The sequence below is a fragment of the Hylobates moloch genome, unplaced genomic scaffold (genome assembly GCF_009828535.3).
Source record: "Hylobates moloch isolate HMO894 unplaced genomic scaffold, HMol_V3 SCAFFOLD_23, whole genome shotgun sequence".
NCBI lineage: Eukaryota > Metazoa > Chordata > Mammalia > Primates > Hylobatidae > Hylobates > Hylobates moloch.
Genome location: NW_026652298.1, coordinates 38,574,931 through 38,598,276, shown reverse-complemented (window position 1 = coordinate 38,598,276; position 23,346 = coordinate 38,574,931). Strand labels below are relative to the sequence as shown.

The window sequence follows — 23,346 nt, the reverse complement described above, 5'->3', positions numbered from 1 at the left end:
CCAGTGTTGCAGTTCTGGGACCGCCAGCCTCCCCCAAAAGCCTATCCCATGTGCCTGAGGGGAGGGACTCACCTGGGCAGGCCGCTGGGGCACGAGAGGAGGGACCAGCCTGGCCGTGTAGAAGGCCTCCATGGCCCAGGCCCCAGTCAGTGCGCTGCCCTCCCACAGAAAGCTCTGCTTGCGTTCAGGTGGAGGAGGACACTGGCCCGCTCTTTCCCACCCTTCCTTTAAAATCCTGCTGGCAGGAAGTGGTGGTGTGCTAGATAATTCCACTTCCTCAGAAAGGAGCAGAGCCACACGGTCCTCTATCTGTCGGCCTGTGGTTTCAGAGTCCTGGACTAACAACAATGGGGGGGACACCGGGGGTTTCTTCTTGCGACTTTTCTTCTCTAGAGAGAAACAAAAGCGACACCATCAACGGTGGAGTAGGTCCACTCACCCGGGACCTGCTGGTGGTCTCTCCCAGGGTCACTGTTCTGGCCACACAAACCTGCTTTTGGTCTCATCCTCTCAGAAAAGGCATTTTCCAGCCTGAGCGCTGGCGCAGCCACACACGGCTCTATCTCCGACCGGGACAGAGCCACGGCCACCAGCAGGTCCTCGGACGGTGCCTCGTCTACCTTCCGCCTCTTCCGTGGCTCCTTCTTGCTGGTAGGTCCTCTCCGTTTCAGACCTCCACCGTGATCACTGAAGATAGAAAATAGCCAAAGAGAAGAGTTACTGGGGCTACAGGAGTGCACGCTTCTCAGGTTGGTGACACCGGCCTGGAGAGGGCTGGGCCTGAGAGAAAAGTGACGGATGTGGACCTGCCAGGCAGATGCGTCCCCCACTTCCACTGCCTTGTGTGAACTCATTCAATCCCAGGCCAAAAGTTCAACATGGCCCAGGCACAGGAGGGTCTGGGTTCCTTCACGTGCTGCTGTCCAGCAGGCTCATGGCAGATGTACGGAGCCATCTGTGGTACCTGCACATCCTCATGTGGCCAAGCACGTCCAATAGAGTCAGCAATCGATGGCTCTGAGCAGGCTCCCTGGACTCCTACCACCTTCACCCATCAATACTTCCGATGCTCCTTGCACGGTCCTGGCCACACCGGCAGAAAGGGATCCTTTCCCTCCTGCAAGGGCTCCACGGCAGTGCCTCTGCCCATGGCCAGAAGGAAGGGCTTCCCACCTTAGGCTGCCAATGGTCAACATTATACCAGCCGCCCCGGGACTCTGCACTTTCAACGGGCAGCAGCTCATTTGGTTTGGAGGAAATGAACAGGAGTTTCTGGCTGGAGAGAACCTAGGCTGCCTGGGTGACTCCCAACAAGCTGGGCAAGAAGGAGGAGGGCAGAGGTGACAAAGGAACTTAGCACAAACCGGGCCCACCTTCCCTGCAATGCAGCCATGCCTCTGGCTTTTGCAAAAGCTCGTGCTCTCCACGGTGCCAGGGATGGCTCAAGTTCACCTTCCCAGGAACGTGGATAACCACAGCCTCCCAGAGGGAAAGGAGCTGCCTGGGCAGCCTGGGACCCTGCCTCTGTGAAGGGAACACAGACTCTGTCCCCTCCTCACTCCCCAGCAGGCCAGGTTTGGGCTGTGGGGAAAGAGTATGAGGCAGTCTGGCCGGGGCATGCGTTCTGATGACCACAGGCTTGGCCTTTGGGGAGGGAGGGGTTCAAAGACCCCATGAGGGCACCCAGCTCCTATAGTTTTCTACTCTAACAACCTTCTAAAGGGATCCACATACATCTAGTTTCAGTACTTGGAGGTATTCTAAAGGCAGATATACTTTACCTGCGCAGGTGCTTTTGGTGTGGTCCTGCCAAGAAAGAAGCAATGGCTTAGATGACGTCTATTCTACGGCCTCAAGGCTTGCACCCCTGCCATGCTGGTGTGGAGGTGCTAAATATAGGTGGGCTCCCCCGCCAAGAGAATCCCCTCTGCCATCTCAGCCCCGACCCAGCCCGGCTGGCCATAACCTGTGTGCAAAGCAGTGGGAGGGACAAACAGCCATCGCCTTTGGCCTTCCCTTTGCTCCTGACAGCGGTCTGAAACCTGGAGGAGTCAAAGGTCCAAGTTGCCTTTGTTCACTATGAACCTGGTGTCAGCTCTAGCGTCCTCAGCAGCAGGGCAGCGTGGAGCAGGGCCAGCCCTCTGGCACTTGTGTGGCTGTGGTTTGCATGCTGAGGACTTGTTTCCTGGCTGTGAGCAAGGCAACTCATTTTAACTTTTAAGCATTAATTCATGCAAGATTTTTTAAAAATAGGGTCCTACACTTCTGTTTCACCAACTTTGTTGTTGTTTTTGTTTGTTTGTTTTATGAAGACAGGTTCTTGCCCTGGAGTGCAGTGGTGCAATCACAGCTCATTGCAACATTGGCCTCCCAGGCTCAAGCGATCTTTCCGCCTCAGCCTCCCAAGTAGCTGGGACTACAGGTGTGCAGCACCACAACCAGCTAATTTTAGAATTTTTTGTAGTGATGGGTCTTGCTATGTAGTCCAGGCTGGTCTTGAACTCCTGGGCTCAAGTGATCCTTCCGCCCTGGCCTCCCAAAGTATTCGGATTACAGGTGTAAGCTATCGTGCCTGGCCAATCACCAACTCTTTGAACTGTGCTGAATAACCTTATGTTAACAGTGTGAAAACTGGACTATGCTGAGGTGGAAACCATGCCGTCCAACAACGAAATGGATGGAGTAAAGTGACTACCAAATTCTTAGGTGTGGTAAAGCAGTAGTCCCCAACCTTTTGGTACCAGGAACTGGTTTCATGGAAGACAATTTTTCCATGGGACAGGAGTGGGGGGAATGGTTTCAGCATCAAAGCATTCCACCTCAGATCATCAGGCTTTCGATTCTCATAAGGAGAGCTCATTCCATGCATGCGCGGCTCACAATAGGGTTTGTGTTCCTGTGAGTCTAATGCCACCACTGATCTGACAGGAGGCAGAGCTCAGGCAGTAAAGCTTGCCTGCCCGCTGCTCACATCCTGCTGTGTGGCCAGGTTCCTAACAGGCCACAGACCGGTACTGGTCCGAGGCCGGGGGGTTGGGGACCCTTGCATTAGAGGGTACCGACTGTGGGATCATGGGATTGAAAACTCAGGAAGGACCTTGAGGAAAACAGTGCGATGATCATTTCTGCACCCACCTAAAGGGACAGGTCCAGAGCCTTCCAGAATGCAGATTCTGTCCCCTCCTCACCCTTTTCTAGACTGTGCCCGATTTCCACCCTAAGTGTTTCATTTCCAGAATCAAAGAGGGCTCTTTTTCCCTCCAACACCATAAAAAGCTTTTTTTTTTTTTTTTTTTTGAGACAGGGTCTCACTCTGTCCAGGCTGGAGTGCAGTGGTGCAATCTTGGTTCACTGCAACCTCTACCTTCTGGGTTCAAGTGATTCTCCTGCCTCAGCCTCCCAAGTAGCTGGGACTACAGGCATGCGCCACCATGCCCAGCTGATTTTTGTATTTTTAGTAGAGACGAGATTTTACCATATTGGCCAGGCTGGTATCGAACTCCTGACCTCAGGTGATCTGCCCACCTCGGCCTCCCAAAGTGCTGCGATTACAGGTGTGAACTACTGTGCCCAGCCCATAAAAAGCTTTTTTAAGTAGAAAAAGTCCTGAGTGCACACAGCATTATTTGGCTTGGTTTTCTTCCTTTTTGTCGTCTTACCTGGACACCGGCGGGCTGCTGCTCCCCTCAGGCTGTGCTGTCTGCAGCCGCACAGCCTGTAGCAGGAGCTGGGGGCCAACCTCCATCTTCACAGCACATTGCTTCAAGTGACTGGTTCTGCTCTTTAAGGTAAGAAACGGTTTCCCACAAATCGGGCACTCAGGGATCTGAGGCACGGAAGGTCTTAGTGTCTTTTCAGCTTCATCCAAGCACCTGAAGGAAAATAGTCAATACAGGAGAACCACCCTCCCTGGGAATGTGGATTGGAGCAAATGTGGGTCCAGGTCAACATGGACGTGCTGTGGTCAAAGCAAGTTCCTCAAAGCCAATCCCCTCCACACAGCCTGGCTCCGTCTCCTGGCAGTCAGCCCCTAGACACTACACTTAGGTATCTGTTAGCAGAGTTGGCTAAAGAAAGCAAGGAAAGATTAAATGCAGTTACATGATGACTTAGAAATTCCACTCCTAAGTAGAGACCCCAAAGAACTGAAAGCAGGTACCCAAACAAATACATGAAACCCATGTTCACAGCAGCTCTATCCACAATCCCAAAGGGTAGAAATGCTCCAGATGTCCGCCAGTGGATGAAAGGATAAACCATGGTCATATTCCTCATCTAAGAATGGGAAAAACACAGTCTATCCATACAATGAGATACTGCTCAGCCATACAAAGGAACGAAGCCTGCTTTATGCTACGACATGGATGAACCTCAAAAACAACGTATTAAGGCAAAGAAGGCAGACACAAAAGGACAACTGTGCAATTTCAGAATCGGCAAATCCATCCAGACAGAAAGCTGATTAGTGGTTGTCAGGGGAGAGAAGGGCAATAGGGAGTGGCTGCCAATGGGTGTGGGGATTCTTCTGGGGGTGATGAAAATAATCCAGAAGTGATTGTGGTGACAGTTGCCCAACTGTGTGAATATCCCAAAAGTAGTGATTTGTTCAGTTTAAATGGGTGAACTGTATGTTCTGTGAATTATATCTCAACAAAGTTATTTTTAAAAAGGGTAGGTTGACAACAAAGCCGAGGTGCTGTTGTCACGGTAAGGTGTGGAGATCCACACTCCAGCCCTGGGGTGCCTGGGGATTCTGGTCATGTACATGGGAGAGGCGACGGCCCAAGCTGCCCCCACCTGTTCACATGCTGTTCCCTTCGGGTCACGTTCATGGCTGAGAGGTTCTTTTGACAAATCTGGCAGAAGAACAAACCCTTTTCCTCCAGGCTATCATCATGTGCCGATGCTCCTACCCGTGCAAACTCCTGCTGCAGGGTCAAGGCCACCGCAGCGTTGCTCTCTGGGGCAGGGGGCCCAAGCCCATACACTGTGGAGAAGCACCAAAGATCCGTGAGAATAAACTCCAAAGACAAGCTCACCCTCAGACCTCTGCTCGGTCAGCTCCTGCATACCATGGGGAGCAGGTGGAGCACAAAGAGACCAGAACCCAGCTCCACTCTGCAGGCTGGTGACTCAGGCACTGTCCACTGAGACTGGGCACTAATCAGCGCTCCTGGAACAGGCATCTCCAACTTTAACATGGATATGCACTACCTGGGAAGCTTGTCGACACTCAGATTCAAATTCAAGGGGTCCAGGTGCAGCCTGAGACTCTCCGCATTTCTAGCAGCCCCCAGGCTTGGTGATGCTGGCACCACAGGACCGCTCTGAGTAGTAAGGACCTAAACTTTCCCACTTCTGCTGAAGTTGGCTACCTCGGGCACTGCAGGTTCACAAGGCTCATATTCCAACAAAGCTGGATGTTCTCTTCAAAACTCAACCTTTCCTGCTGACCTTTTACTACCCATAATAAAACCAGGGCACAGTGAACCTTTGGCGATTAAAAGGCAACATCTCTTACTTAGCATCAAACCCAAGAATGGACTGATTCTGGTCTTGAGATGGCTCCCAGGGTGGCCCATCTGATATTGCTGGAGCAGACCCCTGTCACTCACAAGGGATATGCCTTGAACGCCTCATAAATCCCTAAGTTCTTGATGGCTGTGGCCTACCAGCGCCTGCCACCGAGGCCAGCAAAACAGCACACCTTCATTTTGGTGCCCTGTTTTGTTTTGTTTTGATATGGAGTCTCACACTCTGTCCCCAGGCTGGAGTGCAACGACGCGATCTCAGCTCACTGCAACCTCTGCCTCCCGGGTCCAAGTGATTCTCCTGCCTCAGCCTCCTGAGTAGCTGGGATTACAGGTGCCTACCACCACGCCGGGCTAATTTTTAGTACAGATAGGGCTTCACCATGTTGGCCAGGGTGGTCCTGAATTCCTGACCTCAGGTGATCTGCCCGCCTTGGCCTCCCCAAAGTGCTGGAATTACAGGCGTGAGCCACTGCGTCCAGCCTGGTTTGGTTTCTTAACAAAGCAATGGTTTATCTCTTTCTGAGCACTTGCTGGGTGTGATGTGAAGATACAGAGAGAACTGAGTCAAATGCTGGGCAGGGGCGGAGCTCACACCAGCTGGGTGCCTCCTCTGCACCTCACGTGTGCATCCAGGACTGATGCCTTGGCAGGACATCAAATCACTGCCTACTGTGGACCCTGGGGCGGCCTGAGACTCCTCCGTGCTACTGCAGTGAAATCTGCAATGCAATGCCAAGATCCTGCATACTTAGCGGTAGGTCCGCCAATAATGGTTTCTTCCTATTTCTTTTCCTTTTGTATATTTTCTTTTTTTTTTTTTTTTTTGAGACGGAGTCTTTCTCTGTCCCCCAGGCTGGAGTGCAGTGGCGCGATCTCGGCTCACCGCAACCTCCACCTCCTGGGTTCATGCCATTCTCCTGCCTCAGCCTCCCGAGTAGCTGGGAATACAGGCGCCCGCCAATACGCCCGGCTAATTTTTTTGTGTGTTTTTAGTAGAGACGGGGTTTCACCGTGTTAGCCAGGATGGTCTCGATCTCCTGACCTCGTGATCCGCCCGCCTCAGCCTCCCAAAGTGCTGGGATTACAGGCTTGAGCCACCTCGCCCGGCTTCCTTTTGTATATTTTCATCAGAGATGAGAATCCATATCGTTTTGAGGATGGAGAACAGGAGCACCTGGCATTATTATGCTTATTGGGCTACTGCCACACCAAGTACACAGCAGCAATGGGGCACTGCCGCCACCCTGTCTCACCTGGAGCCAATGAGCCTCTAATCTACTCAGAGTGGGGCAACCCAAGGGTTAGAGGAAGGAGTTAACGATCCCATAAAGAAATAAACAAATCCAGAAAGTGGGAAATATTATAATACAATTAGCCTAGCCTCTTCAAAAACTCAGTGTCATAGGGCTGGGTGCGGTGGTTCACACCTGTAATCCCAGCACTTTCGGGAGCTGAGGTAGGCAGATCACTTGAGGTCAGGAGTTCAAGACCAGCCTGCCCAATTTGGCGAAACCCTGTCTCTATTAAAAATATAAAAATTGGCCAGGTGTGGTGGCACACGTCTGTAATCCCAGTGGCTGGGGCAAGATAATTGCTTGAACCTGGGAGGCGGAGGTTGCAGTGAGCTGAGATCATGTCACTGCACTGCAGCCTGGGTGACAGAGCAAGGCTCTGTCTCAAAAAAAAAAAAAAAAAAAAAAAAGCGATACCTTATTAAAGAAGCTAAGTGGGAAAGGACCCCAGAGACTCTTCATTCTCTGGCTAGATCCAGTGAAGTGACAAAGATAAAACATCAAGCAGAGAGCCTGTCCACAGAAGAAACTCAACAAATGCTGATTCCTTCCCGCCTCCCTTCCTCAGAGTTATATTAACTTATCTCTGTGTGGAAGACAGAAACACGCTCATCATACCATTCCCCGCCATCATCTCCTCTTGAGGATCCTTTGGGACATTTTCTTCCCGTGCAGCCTCGAGGGAGCACTCTTCTGAAGCGTGTCTCAGACGCTCGGGGTCTGCTCTCTTGAACTGCTGCATTCGCTGTAGGACCAATTGTGCTGTGCGGGGTTTGGAGGGACTTGGCACTGCTGTTGTCAAACAGGAAGGAGGAGGCTGGGAGTCGCTGTTGGGCACTTTCTCTGGCAAGGAGGAAAATATTCACAACCATCTGTTGTAGCTGGAGAAATAAAAGACTTTTCTACCAGATACAGGTTAGACGCAAGTTTCAAGAGTCCTTTATCAACGGTTTAGGTTTGACTCACAAATGTGAAGAGGACTGGTTGCTTGTTGGTAACCTCTTTGTTTATGGCAATATAGACATAAATATCGATAACAGGAGGGGAATGGGATGTGACTGCTAATGAGCACGGGGTTTATTTTTAGGATGATAAAACTGTTCTAAAGTTAGGTAGTGGCAGTGGTTGGACAACTCTGTGAATATACTAAAAACCACTGAACCATACCCTTTTAAAGGGTGAGTTTTATGGAATATCAATTAGACCCCAATAGCTATTATTAAAGAAATATTAATGACAAAGGTTTATGTCCTAGATCAGGTCTTCTTTAACTTGGGATCCACAGATGGGGATCCATGAACCCCATGAAGTTGTGTGCCAGTTTTGCAGGTGTGTGCATGGATACGTGGTTTGGGGGAACCATGCATAGATTTCATCCGACTGGCAAAGAGCAGGAGAGACCAGTAAAGTTGATGAGGCAACACTGCTGATGCCTTCCAGTAGTCTCTGCGACCTGAGACGCTACCACCACTCTACTGAGAGGTTATTAAGATCAGGAGGTGAGGGCAAGGGAAATTTAGAAACAGAACTCAGGAGCTCAGAGAGCCCATGGTGTATTATATATGCAAGGCTAGTTTTCAGTTTTGCATGAAGAATGTGTACTAGGCATATAGCTCAGTATACCAAGGGCAGCAGGGCAAGAAAACTGCTTTAAACGGTTAAAACATTATCCAGGCACAGTGGTGGGTGCATGTGGTCCCAGCTACTCGGGAGGCTGAGGCAGGGAGGACTGCTTGAACCTGGGAGGTCAAGGCTGCAGTGAGCTATGATAGCGCCACTGCACTCCAGCCTGGGTGACAGACCAAGATCCTGTCTCTAAAAACTAAGTAAGTAAATAAAATCAATAACAATAACAAATGAAAAGATTAAAAGGTCTTCAGAGAGAGAAAGAAAGAACCTGAAGATTCTCCTGGGACTTGAACCCACACAGCACCCTCATGCAGCCCTCTCAGCAGCCTATCCAAATTGGCCGGCCCAGTCCAACTTACCCACTTTGGAATAAATTCAAGAAAACAAGAGAAGCAGCATTATTGTGTTGTTTGTGTAACTCATGTCAATCATATAACAGAATTTCATTGGAAATTCTGAAAGAGCAGAGGACTCCAAACATAATCATGTGAGAAATTCACAGGGGTTATATTTTTCTTGACCGTTGTTTAAACCAGGAGTCAGCAGGGCACAGTGGCTTACGCCTGTAATCCCAGCACTTTGAGAGGCTGAGGCACGAGGATTGCTTGAGCACAGGAGTTCAAGAACAGCCTGGGCAACATAGTGAGACCTCCAGCTCTAAGCTTTTTTTAAGCTTAAAAATTTAAAAATAAATAAATAAATAAAAATAAACCAAAAGTTAGCAAACTACGGTCATGTGGCTGGCTGCCTATTTTTGTAAATAAAGTTTTACTGGCATATGGCCATGCCTGTTCATTTACATATTGTCCACGCCTGCTTTCTCACTATGAGAGCAGAGTTAAGTAGTTGTGACAGAGTTTGTATGGCCTACAAAGCCAAAATATTTATGATCTGGCCCTTTCCGGGAAGCTTTCCCAGCCCCTGGTGTAAAACAGTACAAATTACCTCTGGTTTTCTCTCTGGAAGGCTTTGGCGACGGTTCTTGCCAGTTACCCGTCTGGGTGTTTTGTGCTGTTTCCCAGAGCACAGGCTGATCTGGAGCAGAGGCAAGCACACTCCCATCCCCATTCACAGAGAGGGCCGGTTCACTTGCTTGCCATTTGGTTACCCCTTGCTTTTTCGTCTTAGAGGCCTGGCTGCCAGATGGAAGTTTCTTCTCTGCAGGGCCTTGAAGGGTTTTGGTCTTGGTAGCAGTTTGTTTGGTCCGTTTCAATTTGCTTCTTACCTGAGTGCCGTCTGAGGCGGCCTTTTGTGTTTTCCTTTCTCCTGACACTTCCTTGATTCCATGTTTTTTCACCCTTTGGAAAAAGCTAGCGCAGAGTTCTTTAAAGTCCTCATCAGACTCATCCATCATCTGACCAGTTTTAAGGCTTTCAGGCTGGTCTTCAGAGGAGCAAGGGTCAATCCCGGGACGTGCAGACAGATGAGAAAGTAAACCCAAGTAGAAGCCTAGCTGAGTCTCATTCACACTCAGTTTCATTAGGGTTCCTCTCTACTTCTCTATTAGATACTTGGAGAGTTTGCACAATTGAACGAAAAGTACTGTTTTCCTCTCTATAATGATTGAAGTATCTTTGTTCAAATTGGGCCTGTGGTTAAACATGTTTAAAGCTTACCTCTGTTAAAGTACACAACTGGGCCAGGTGTGGTGGCTCACACTTGTAATCCCAGCACTTTTGGAGGACGAGGGGGGTGGATCACCTGAGGTCAGAAGCTCAAGACCAGCCTGGCCAATACGGTGAAACCTCGTTTCAACTGAAAATACAAAAAATTGGCCAGTCGTGGTAGCAGACGCCTGTAATCCTAGCTACTCGGAAGGCAGAGGCAAGAGAATCCCTTGAACCTGGGAGGCGGAGATTGCAGTGAGCCGAGATCGTGCCACTGCACTCTAACCTGGGCAACAAGGGCAAAACTCTCTGTCTCAAAAAATAATAATAATAAATAAAGTTCACAATCGAAAGAGTGTTTTGTTGTCCAATAGATGCCTCTGAGATCGAATACATATGAACCTGGTGCTCAGATAATTCTCCAAGATCTCCACGATGATGAAACATATATGGTTCACTTAATTTCACATCTGTGGAAAACCAAAAGCATGTAAGTGTAATCAGACATTGTCATTTTATGCCAGTTCTTCCAGGGAGGGACAAGGGCATGTGGGATGAGGGAAAAGTCTTCAGAGTAATAATACTGTCAAATACTCAGTCCAGCCTGGTTAACATGGTCTAACCGTCTTATCAGACATCGTGACAGAAGGATCTAGAAACCTGTCAAAGCATGTTCTTCCACAGGTATTAAAATATGTGCATCTTGGGAGAGTGTTTTCCTAACTGAAATTTAGGGAGCAAACCCCATGAAAGGCAGTCACCACAGAAACAGGATGATCCCCAAATCTAGTAAAACTATCACCTACACTGATCTAAGACCCCTGGCTGTTAAAGAGGCTCTTTCTGTAAATACTGCAACATAAGAGACAGAAAGAGAAATTATATTCTCATGAACACTCAGGAGAGAAAAGGTCACTTTTCCTTATCTTCTCAACCCAGCAAGGCTCTCCAAACCTGGATAACTAGAATGTCGCCTCTATGCAAAGGTTGGGCCTTGTGGGCATGGTTATTTACTTTGGTGCACAGCTAAGTGGGGTTCACAAATCAAAACTGAATGACCCAATGGCAGAAAGTTATTCCTTTCAAATACAATAATGCAATCTCCACTGTCCAAGGAATCTAATTAATCATTTTGTTTTCCAGAACTGAAAATACTCCTACCTAGAATCTATTTTGTATGGCTGGCTCATTCTCTTCTGTGTCTTCCCCTTAGAGAAGTGTCCTCTAATCCTTTATGGACCCTCTCCATCCCCGTTAATCCCTATCATCGTCCACTGTTTTCACAGTGGCATCTGTCATCGGTTATAATCATATGAAACAGATAATATCTATTGAATGCTTACTGTGTGCCAAGCACTGTTCCAATTGCTTTTCAAGTCAAACTTATTTAATCCTTACAAGAAGCCTATATGGTGGAATCTCTTGTCATCCTCTCTTTAAGGCAAGAAAACACGCTCAAGCAGAATAAGGAACTGGCTCAAAGCCAGTTCAGGAACAGCTTTCAAAGTGGCAGGGCTGGGATCAAACCTAGGAAGTGTGGTTCCAAACTATCCGCTCTTGTATTTTTATTCATCGGCTTATTATCCGTCCCCCATTAAGCTCAACACTTCAGGAGGGTAGAGACCCATCTATTTTACTTTGCAACCTCTTTGGCTGATCCGGTGCCTGACTTGAAATAAGTGCTCCACAACTACTTGTTGAATTCATGAATTGCAAAGAGTTCGGTATAATGGGAGTACAGAGAAAGGTGTAGGAGAAAAGGCTGCGGGGAGAGGCAAGGATCGGCTCACAAGGGCCTGGAAGGTCAGGCTAGGCAAAGTGAATTTTATCTTGTTGGATGCGGGGAGCGGCTGGAACAAATTCCACCCTCCACAACTGTGTTGATCTCCGCATCTCTGCTGATAGGAACCTCACAACAGTCTATCTCCTCCTATAGGTGCCCAATCAAGATTTACTGAATGACATAACGGATCCTGCAAGCCTGCAGGTTTCCAGAGGGAAGGGGACTTGTGCGTCCTCGCTTCGTACCTACCGCAGCGCACGGCTCACAGCAGGCGCGGGATGAATGAATGGATCCGTAAGGGGCGGACCCTCCCGCTTCCCCCAACCCGGCGACCTACGAAAAGGGGCTGAGGGGCTCCCCGTCTGGGAAAAGGGCTGCCAAAGACTCTAACGGCTCTAAAGTGAGACGGAGAACCCCGATCCCCGGACTGACCCGGACCGAGACCACCGTAGGGATCCGGATCCGCCACCCTCCTCCCTCCAGGCGGGCCCCGGCCCCTCTCCACCCGAGCGCGGCTCCTGCCTCTCCGTCGGGGCTGCGGGCCTGCCGAGGCCACGGAGCCAGCGAGGGAGACGGGCGACAAAGGCTCCTCTCCCTTAGGAAAGCGAGAATGGCCCGAAATGACAGGACCTCCGCCTCCCGGGTGCAGACTCCCAGCCCCACAGCCCGGCTCCTCCTACCTCCGGCGCCGCCGCGGCACCTTCTTAACGGAGACTCGCGCGCCTGCGCATGCGCCGCCCGCGCCCCCTCGGAGAATTGCCTGCGCGCAGGCGCAGAGCGGGCGCGTGCGGTGGTGCGGCCGCCTCGCTTCCCGTCTTCCTCTGCGGCGCAGGGCGCGGGCCCGTGGCGGCCAGCGCTTCCGGTCGGCAGGAGGCGGGGCCAGGCGGAAGCGGCGCTTGCTTCAGGTGGAGTGTATGAGTTGTTGAGAAAAAGGGCGAGTTTAGGGCACGGTGGCAGCTTTGAGATAAAGTCTGGTTCCTCTCCAGCTCGCTCAGGAAATGTTCGCGGATACAATGGCGGCCCCCTCTGGGCATACCTGCCTGTGGAGCGGAGAGTGGACAGGGTGAGGGGGACCGGGAGAGGCAGCAAATCTGGCCTGGGAGCCCTGGAAGCTTCTTCTCAGGTGGGGTGGCGTGAGAGTCGAGGCCTGGAGGTCGGGGAGGGTTAGCTACGTGAAGAGGGGATTATACCGCGCTGCAGCGGCCTGGGGCGGATGTCCGAGCTCTTCTGCAGGACTAGCGTGAAGGCAGCCAGGGCCTGAGGGAAAGGTGGCAGAGGTTTGCCACGACTTGGCATTTGAGGGACTTTACACATCATATTAAGGCTTTGAGCTTCAACTTGGGGTCATCGTTAGCCATTGAAGGTTTTTTGTTGTTTGTTTTTTGAGACGGAGTTTTGCTCTTGTTGCCCAGGCTGGGGTGCAGTGGCGCTATCTTGGCTCACTGCAACCTGTGTCTCCCGGGTTCGAGCGATTCTTGTGCCTCACCTTCCCAAGCAGCTGGGATTACAGGCGCCCGTCACCACGCCCGGCTAATTTTTGTGTTTTTAGTAGAGACTGGGTTTCACTCTGTTGCCCAGGCTGGTCTCCAACTCCTGACCTCAGGTGATCCGCCCGCCTCGGCCTCCCAAAGTGCTGGGATTACAGGCGTGAGCCACCGCTCCCGACTTTTTTTTTAAAGTAGAGATGGGCGGGTTGGTTTCACTATGTTGCCCAGGCTGGTCTCGAACCCTGGCCCCAAGAGATCCTCCCGCCTCGGCCTCCCAAAGCGCTCAGATTACAGGCGTGAGCCACCACGCCTGGAGTAAGATTTTGTTTTTAAAGGCCTAATTACAGTGAAAATAGATGAGGCCAGAACCCCCATTAGGAGGCTATTACATAATCTAGATGAAAAGTGAGAGCGGCCGGAATTAGGAAGTGGAGCGAAAAGAATGGAGAAATAACGAGCATAGTCAAGACCCAATTGTTAACGATTTGCGGGTTTCTGGCCTTAACATCTGAGTAGTGTGCCTCCAGTCACTGAAGTAATGAACACAGGAGAAGTGTAAAGGAATCAGTTTGCAGGGCAAACGATATGTTTTTTTCAAAGATAAAATATCATAAAATGCACACTTGAGGTGTACATTCAGTGGTTTTCAGTACGTTCACAGGATTTGCAGCCATCGCCGCTAATTCCAGAACGTTTTAAAACCCCAAATCGAACCTGCCGTACCCATTAGTAGTCACTCCGCAATTCCCCCGACCCCATCCCCTGGCAATCACTAATCGGCTTTCTGTCTCTGTGGTTTTGCGTATTCAGTACATTTTATGTAAATGGAATGATGTGATACTTGGCTTTTTCTGCTGGGCTTTTATTAAGCATGTTTTCAAGATTTCATCCATGTAGCATGAATCAGTACTTCATGCCTTTTCATGGCTGCATAATCACGTGTTTGGATAGACCATGTTTTGTTTATCCATTTATCAGGTGATGGGCATATGGATGTTTTTACTTTTTGGCTGTTAGAAATAATGCTGCTATGAACATTCGTGTTCATAACACAAGTTTTTGTGTTCTAGGAGTGGAATTACTGGGTAAGACTACGTTTAATTCTGAATGTTGAGCTTCAAGACCTTCCAAGAGGTTTTCCTTGAAGAAGGATTTAGGAGGTGTTTACTTGCTCTTTGGCTTGGAAATCTAAGTTAGTTTGTAATGTGGTTTCCAATTGGATAAAGTAGACAGAACAAGAATGATAAGCAGCCCAGAGGCATGGGTAGGGCAGGGTGTCTTGGGACTTGAATTTATAGAGGAGACTGAGTGACGACATGGAGAGGCCATTGCTGTTGAAATAATTTCTCTTTCCTTACTTCTCTTCCTTGCTTCGTTTTCGATGAAGTTTGGCTCTTGTTGCCCAGGCTGGAGTGCAGTGGTGTGTGCAACCTCCACCTCCCTGGTTCAAGCGATTCTCCTGCCTCAGTCTCCCGAGTAGCTGGGATTACGGCACCCGCAACCGCACCTGGCTAATTTTTTTTGTTTTTTTAGACAAAATCTCGCTCTGTCGCCCAGGCTGGAATGCAGTGGTGTGATCTCGGCTTATTGCAAGCTCTGCCTCCCAGGTTCACGCCATTCTCCTGCCGCAGTCTTCCGAATACCTGGGACTACAGGTGCCCGCCACCACACCTGGCTAATTTTTTGTATTTTTAGTAGAGACGGGTTTCACCATATTAGCCAGGATGCTCGATTTCCTGACTTCGTGATCTGCCCGCCTCGGCCTCCCAGAGTGCTGGGATTACTGGCGTGAGCCACCGCACCCAGCGTCATTTTTTGTATTTTTGGTAGAGACGGGGCGTCACCATGTTGGCCAGGCTGGTCTTGAACTCCTGACTTCAGGCGATCTTCCTGCCTGGACCTCCCAAAGGGCTGGGATTACTGGTGTGAGCCACCGCGCCTGGCCTGAAGTAATTTCTTACTTAAATTTCTCAAGAAAAGGAGGCATGCCACCACGTTCAGAGCCACAGGGGAGGCATCAGCTTTTGGTTAGGAGGAAGAAATAGGAACAAGGGGAAAGTCTAGGCCAGAGCCTTTATGGGGTTCCTTAGGAATAGCAAGTCAGGGCGGAGTAAACATTTTAGGATTGGATAATTTAAATAATTCCATCAGGCTTTGCCTTCGGGTGGTCTCTAGTTGCTTGGTACCTGGCCATGGATGATTTAGGGCAGGAGAAATAGTGGCTTGGTGTGTGAGAGTTAGGTAAACGGGGACGTTGACTTGCCTGTGAGAGGCATGCTCCCAAGTAAGTTGTTTACTATCTTGAGGAATTAGCCCTTGGAGAAGCAGTCTCCCTGCCAGCAAGATTTTTAAGATTTCAAAATATCATATGATACAGAAAATTTTTTTAAACAGCTAATAAACATGGACATGGCTGGGATGATACGAAGGATAGTTGTAATGGTAGAAATTACTGTTTTCCAGTCAGACTGAAAATGAAGTGCCTGTTTCCTATTTAGGATTTAAATCTCTTAGAGTCCTGGTGAAGAAAGTCTTTTCTACCTCCCTTCCCCAACCCCAAATCTGGCTATATTATTTATTTACATAAAATAAATTAGTTGAAGTGTGGTTTAGAAAAGAGAGTTTTCTTAAACCTGAGATTCTCAACTGAATTACCTGTGGAATTTTTTTTTTTAATTGGAAAGGCTGAGACACTACTCTTAGGCCTACTGAATAAATCTTTCAACCTGTGTCTTTTGTAAGTTTCACAGATGATTCTGATGGTCTCTAGATTGAGAAGCACTGCATTTAACCAGCACCAACTGAACAAACACTGTAGGCTAAGTATAAGAGAGATGGCAAGAGCTGGGTCAGAGTGGTGCATGGGATTTCCAATTATACATAATTCCTCCCTTCAAGGAACAAAGCCATACAGAACTGGGGCAGCTGCTTCTTTGGGCCCAAGGTGAACAATGGGAGCCGCCTTGTCCTGGACTCTATTGTGATTGTTACTCCAGCAGAAGCCCTGGGGTTCATGCTCTTAGAAGTCACCCAGTATGACTAAGTTGAGGGGCAGTGTTCAGAAACAGTGTTACTAGATGGATGTTATTTCAGTAGGAACAGTATTGTATGTTCCCTGTCAGCATTTGAGGCGGAAACCCACTGCACTGTCAGAACAACCAGGGAGATGAAAGAAGATGTTAAGATACTAAAAGGTGCAGACAGTCCTTGTGTTTGGTAAACTTTACAGGGTTTATCTGAAAGAGAAAATGGATGCAGAACTACATGAAAAAATTGTGTTATTCCAAATAGATGTGCTGTTTTTCCAGTTCATAGGAGTCGGTAATTTTTGGGTTCAGGGGAAAAAGGCAAAGGTTGAAGATGCTGTGATTATAACCTCCTCACCCTCCTGGAATATTTCCTTTTTGAAAGCTTCTGGCATCTTCCACCAAGTTAATGTTTTAAACAGTTCGGAGGATGAACTGAAGGGCCCTTATCCCAGGTCTGTGGTTTGATTATAAATTGTAAAGCCATAACCTGTCCACCTCCCTCTCCTTTATCTTTTTTTTTTTTTTTTTTGAGACGGAGTCTCGCTCTGTCGCCCAGGCTGGAGTGCAGTGGCGCAGTCTCAGCTCACTGCAAGCTCCGCCTCCCGGGTTTACGCCATTCTCCTGCCTCAGCCTCTCCGAGTAGCTGAGACTACAGGCGCCCGCCACCGCGCCCAGCTAATTTTTTTGTATTTGCAGTAGAGACGGGGTTTCACCGTGGTCTCGATCTCCTGACCTCATGATCCGCCTGCCTCGGCCTCCCAAAGTGCTGGGATTACAAGCGTGAGCCACCGCGCCCGGCCCTCTCCTTTATCTTGACAGGGGTTGGGGAGATGGCAGATTGAACAAGGAAAGAATTGTCTCCTCAGTTCTTTGGTCATGTTAACTTTTGTTTACTATTGTATAGTCACATTTTCTAGACTGCTAAAATTGGTGAAATCAGGAGAGGAAATAACTGTTTTTACATGTGTAAGTATACAAAAGTTATTCGAGATGAGTTACACTGCATTTCTGTCAGTGTGCTGCCTGCCACTACTGCCTTTGTGTGATTTTGCTCTGTATGTTATGCTAGACAAATTTAAGGGAGCTTTAAGACAGCAAAACTCCCCCAAAGCATCTACCACCATAATCCCTATCAAAATCCCAACAACCTTTTAATTTTTTTGCACAAGTGGAAAAACTGATGTTAAAATTCATATGGAATTGGCTGGGTGCGGTGGCTCACGCCTATAATCCCAGCATTTTGGGAGTCCGAGTCAGGCAGATCACTTGAGGTCAGGAGTTCTAGACCAGCCTGGCCAACATGGTGAAACCCCGTGTCTACTAAAAACATAAAAATTAGCTGGGCGTGGTGGCAGGTGCGTGTAATCCCAGCTACTTGGAAGGCTGAGGCAGGAGAATCCCCTGAACCCAGGAGATGGAGGTTGCAGTGATCTAAGATCACAACACTGCACTCCAGCCTGAGTAACAGAGTGAGACTGTCTCAAATAAAAGGAGATGGAGGTTGCAGTGATCCAAGATCACAACACTGCACTCCAGCCTGGGTGATAGAGTGAGACTCTGTCTCAAATAAATAAATGAATTAAATAAATAAATAAATAAATTCATGTGTAATTGCACGGGGCTCCTAATACCCAAAACGCAAATAGCCTCTTTGTTCTTTTTCAAGAATGTACTTCCTTATATCAAAACTTATTACAAGCTATAGTAATCAAGACTGTGTGGTACTGTCAGTGGAAGAGAATTGAGAGTCTAGAAATAAACCCTTACATTTATGAGCAATTGATTTTGTCAAGGATGCCAAGACTAGTCAATGGTGAAAGAGTAGTGTCTTCCACAAATGGAGCTGGGATAACAGGATTTATCACATGCAAAAGAATGAAGTTAGACCCTTACCTCATACCACGTACAAATATTAACTCAGAATGGATCAAAGACCCAATGTTAGAGTGAAAACTATAAAACTCTTAGAATAATAAAAGGGTAGGCCGGGCGTGGTGGCTCACCCCTGTAATCCCAGCACTTTTGGCATCACCAGAGGTCAGGAGTTTGAGACCAGCCTGACCACCATGGAGAAACCCTGTCTTTACTAAAAATACAAAATTAGCCGGGCGTGGTGACGTGTGCCTGTAATCCCAGCTACTCGGGAGGCTGAGGCAGGAGAATCGTTTGAACCCGGGAGGCGGAGGTTGCGGTGAGCTGAGATCGCGCCACTGTGCTCCAGCCTGGTCGACAAGAGCGAAACTCCATCTCAAAAAAAAAAAAAAAAATACAAGAGTTAATCTTTATAACCTTGGAGTTGGCAGTAGACTCTAGATATGATACTAGAAGCAGAAACACCAAAAAATAATGAATTGGATTTCATCGAGATTAAAAACTTGTGTGTGTAAAAGTACACTATCAAGAAAATGAGAAGACAACCCACAGAATGGGAGATACTTGTTAATGGTATACCTGATAAGAATCTATGCTGCTGTCTGAATGTTTATGTCTCCCCCCACCCATTTCATATGTGAAGGCCTCACCCGCAAGGTGATGGGATTAGTGCATAAGGATAAGGATAGAGGACCATGTGGCCAGGTGTGGCTCATGCCTGTAATCCCAGCACTTTGGAAGGCGGAGGCAGGAGGATTGCTTGGGCCGAGGAGTTTGAGACCAGCCTGGGCAGCAAGGTGAGACTCCATCTCTACAAAAAATTTTTTAAAAAAAGAAAAAGAAGAGGCCCAAGAGAGAAACCCCCTGTCCTTTCTGCCATCAGAGGAAGTGGGCCTTCACCAGACAGAGTCTGCCAACACCTTGATCTTGGGCTTCCCAGCCTCCAGAACAGTGAGAATTTCTGTTGTTTATTAGCCACCCACTCTATGGTATTTTATAAGAGCAGCCCAAGTGGACTAAGACAATCTAGTAGCACAATATAGAAGGAACTTTTACAACTCAATGAAAGGACAACTCAGAAAATGGGTGTGGTAGAACTTGTCCTGTGAAGAAGCCAAGACCAAAAAAAAAAAAAAAAAAAATAGGATATGGGACTTGAATAGACATTCCAAAGAATGGCAGATGCCAACAAGCACATGAAAAGATGATCAGCATCATGAATCATTAGAGAAGTGCAAATTGATGCCACAGTGAGATACCGCTTCATGGCCAGTAGGACAGCCATTTCCTTAAAAAAAAAAAAAAATGGTGAGGATGTAAAGAAGTTAGAACTCTGATACATTGCTGGAAGGAATGTAAAATGATACAGCTGCTGTGGGAAACAGTTTGAGGTTCCTGAACAAGTTAAAATAATATGATCAGCAATTCCATTTCTAAGGATATGTCCAAAAAAATTGAAAAAGTGTTTAAGGGCCGGGTGCAGTGGCTCACGCCCGTAATCCCAGCACCTTGGGAGGCCAAGGTGGGCGGATTACATCTGGTCAGGAGTTTGAGACCAGCTTGGCCAATATGGTGAAACCCCGTCTCCACTAAAACTATAAAAATTAGCCAGGCTTGGTGGTGGGTGCCTGAATCCCAACTACTCGGGAGGCTGAGGCAGGAGAATTGCTTGAACCTGACAGGCAGAGTTTGCGGTGAGCTGAGATGGTGCCATTGCACTCCAGCCTGGGCAACGAGCGAAAAAAAAAAAAAAAAAAAAAGAAAAGAAAAAAAAAAAGAAAAAATGCTTAAACAAAAACTTGTACACCTCATATTCAGTCTAAATACCCTTCAATGCATGAACAAAATGTAGCATAGAATGGAATACATGTTACACTGAACGTTTGCTTATTTCTGTTTTATAATTTTTTTTAGTGACAAGGTCTCATTTATGTTGCCCAGGTTGGAGTACAGTGGCACAGTCATGGCTCATGGCAGCTTCAGACTGCCAGGGCTCAAGTAATCTTCCTGATCTTCCCAACTTCCCTATCTTCCCGACTCAGCCTACCTGTAGCTAGGGCTAGAAGGGCGCCTGGGTATTTTTTTTTTTTTTTTTTTTAGACAGGGTTACACTCTGTCGTCCAGAATGGAATGCAGTGGGGCAATCTCAGCTCACTGCAACCTCCACATCCCAGGCTCAAGTGATCCTCCTGCCTCAGCCTCCCTAGTAGCTGGGACTACAGGCATGTAACACCACACCTGGCTAATTTTTTGTCTTTTTAGTAGAGAAAGGGTTTTGCCATGTTGCCTAGGCCGATCTCAAACTCCTGGGCTCAAGTGATCTGCCCACCTTGGCCTCCCAAAGTGCTAGGATTACAGGCATGAGCCACAATGCCTGGCCTGTGGGTAATTTATTTTCTTTCTTTCTTTCTTTCTTCCTTCCTTCCTTCTTTCCTTTCCTTTCTTTCCTTTCTTTTCTTTCTCTTTCTCTTTCTTTCCTTTTTCTTTTCTTTCTTTCTCTTCCTTCCTTCCTTCCCTCCTTTCTTTTCTTTTTTCTCTTCTTTTGTTTTCTTTTTTTTCTTTTTTTGAGACAGAGTCTTGCTTTGTCACCCAGGCCGAAGTGCAGTGGTGCAGTCTCGGCTTACTGCAAGCTCTGCCTCCCAGGTTCATGCCATTCTCCTGCCTCAGCCTCCCAAATAGCTCGGACCACAGGCTCCCGCCACCACGCCCAGCTAATTTTTTGTATTTTTAGTAGAGACAGGGTTTCACTGTGTTAGCCAAGATGGTCTCTATCTGCGGACCTCATGATCTGCCCGCCTCAGCCTCCCAAAGTGCTGGGATTACAGGCATGAGCCACCGCGCCTGGCTGCCTGTAGGTAATTAAAAAAATTTTTTTTTTGTAGACACAGGTCTTGCTATGTTGCCCAGGATGGTCTCAAATTCCTGGGCTCAAGTGGTCCTCCTGCCTTGGCCTCCCAAAGTGCTGGGATTATAGGTGTGAGCCACCACACCTGGCCCTCAGTATTTTAAAAAATTCTAATTTCCATTTATAGCTCTACTAAATATTTCATCGAGTCAGCAGATTGGTTATAAATATAAGGAAAATTCGTACGTATGGCTTTTCTTTTTCTTTTTTGAGACAGAGTCTTGTTCTGTCACCTAGGCTGGAGTGCAGTGGCGTAAGCTCACCTCACTGCAACCTCCGCCTCCGGGGTTCAAGCGATTCTCCTGCCTCAGCCTCCTGAGTAGCTGGGACTATAGGCATGCGCCACCACACCTGGCCAATTTTTGTATTTTTAGTAGAGGTGAGGTTTCACCATGTTGGCCAGGCTGGTGTCGAACTCCTGACCTCAAGTGATCCGCCTGCATTGGCTTCCTAAAGCGCTGGGATTACAGGCATGAGCCACCTCACCAGGCCTGTTTATGGCTTTTCTTTTAAAAAGTTCACATGTCATATTTGTCACGTTACATTCATTGAGTCACATCATTCATCATTTCATTTAGTCATGTGACTGGGTAACAAGCATTTCAGAGATCAGAAGGCTTCGTATAATTAGTAAAGAAACCTTTTATTTATTTATTTAGAGACGGAGTACTCACTGCGTCACCCAGGCTGGAGTGCAGAGTGGCCTGATCATAGCTCACTGTGACTTCGAGGCTGCAGTGAGCTGTGATCATGTCACTCTACTCTAACCTGGGTGACAGAGTGAGACCCTGTCTCAAAAAAAAAAAAAAAGGAATTACACTATGCATATTGCATCATGAGCATTTCTCTAAGTCAGTAGATAGGAAGCCATATTATATTTCATATTTAATCAAACATTCCCCTGTTGATAAAGATATATTTATAGTTTTTATCATTATAAATTATGCAATAAATGTCTTTGTACTTATAGCCTATATATGTGTGTTTTTATTTCTGTTGGAAGGAGTCCTAAATCTAGGATTTCTAGGCTAAAGGATATGTGTGTTTTGTTTGGTTTGCCTGATTTTTTTTTTTTTTTTTGAGACGGAATCTTGCTGTGTCGCCCAGGCTGGAGTGCAGTGGCGCAATCTCGGCTCACTGCAAGCTCCGCCTCCCAGGTGCACGCCGTTCTCCTGCCTCAGCCTCTCCAAGTAGCTGGCACTACAGTTGCCTGCCACCAAGCCCGGCTAATTTTTTGTATTTTTAGTAGAGACGGGGTTTCACCGTGGTCTCGATCTCCTGACCTCGTGATCCGCCTGCCTCGGCCTCCCAAAGTGCTGGGATTACAAGCGTGAGGCACCGCGCCGGCCTTCCCTAATTTTTTTTTTTTTAAGTTTATTATTTATTTTAAGACAGAGTCTTACTCTGTTGCCCAGGCTGGAGTGGCCCAATCCCAGCTCACTGCAACCTCCGCTCCCCGGGTTCAAGCGATTCTCCTGCCTCAGCCTCCCGAGGCTGGGATTACAGGCACCTGCCCACGCCTGGCTAATTTTTGTATTTTTAGTAGAGACGGGGTTTCACCATGCTGGCCAGGCTGATCTTAAACTCCTGATCTCATGATCCACCCGCCTCGGCCTCCCAAAGTGCTGGGATTATAGGTGTGAGCCACTGTGCCCAGCCTATTTTTTATTTTTTTTAGAGACAGGGTTTTGCTGTCATCCACGCTAGAATGCAGTGGCACGAGCATAAACTCGAACTCTTGGGCTCAGACAATCCTCCTGCCTCAGTCTCCCGAGTAGCCAAGAGTACAAGTGTGTGCCACCACACCCAACTGACTTTTTAAAATTTTTGGAGAGTTGGGGTCTATGTTGCCCAGGCTGATCTTAAACTCTTAGCCTCTGGTGATCCTCCTGCCTCCCAAAGTGCTGGGTTCACAGGCATGAGCCATTGCTCTTGCCTGGTTTACCTGTTTTAGAAAAGAATACCTGTACATTGTTAATTTTTTTTTCCAGGAGCTTCAGAAGGGTACAAAAATTCCCTCCTACTTCTGGCCCCCAACCTCCAAACTCCCTCCTCAGAGGCTTCTTGAAATATTCCAGATAATTCTGTGCGCATACAAGTATAAATATATATCCCTGCTTTTCCCCAGTGTAAATAAACGGTAGCACATTTTACCCATTGTTCTGAACCTCATTTTTGCAACTCAATGAACTGTTTTGGAGATTTTTC

General features: G+C 47.9%; 2 protein-coding genes across 5 annotated transcripts in view; one reads left to right on the top strand and one right to left on the bottom strand.

The window, feature by feature from the left end:
• SLX4 (SLX4 structure-specific endonuclease subunit) overlaps positions 1-12,564 on the bottom strand; it is a 29,047-nt gene extending 16,483 nt beyond the window's left edge. For 2 of the 4 annotated variants that reach the window (XM_032145456.2, XM_032145458.2), the window contains exons 1-7: positions 12,526-12,564; positions 9,401-10,532; positions 7,445-7,669; positions 4,798-4,987; positions 3,660-3,872; positions 491-687; positions 73-389 (exon numbers count right to left, since the gene is read on the bottom strand). In XM_032145456.2, the coding sequence (XP_032001347.1) occupies positions 73-389; positions 491-687; positions 3,660-3,872; positions 4,798-4,987; positions 7,445-7,669; positions 9,401-9,935 (1,677 nt within the window). In that variant the 5' untranslated portion in view covers positions 9,936-10,532; positions 12,526-12,564. The other 2 variants (XM_032145457.2, XM_032145460.2) reach the window with 2 other exon arrangements.
• The window catches only part of LOC131380669 (uncharacterized), a 45,812-nt gene continuing 34,921 nt past the window's right edge, over positions 12,456-23,346 (top strand). Inside the window, exon 1 of the mRNA XM_058433938.1 lies at positions 12,456-12,968. Coding sequence (XP_058289921.1) covers positions 12,456-12,968 — 513 coding nt within the window. The remainder of the gene's footprint in view (positions 12,969-23,346) is intronic.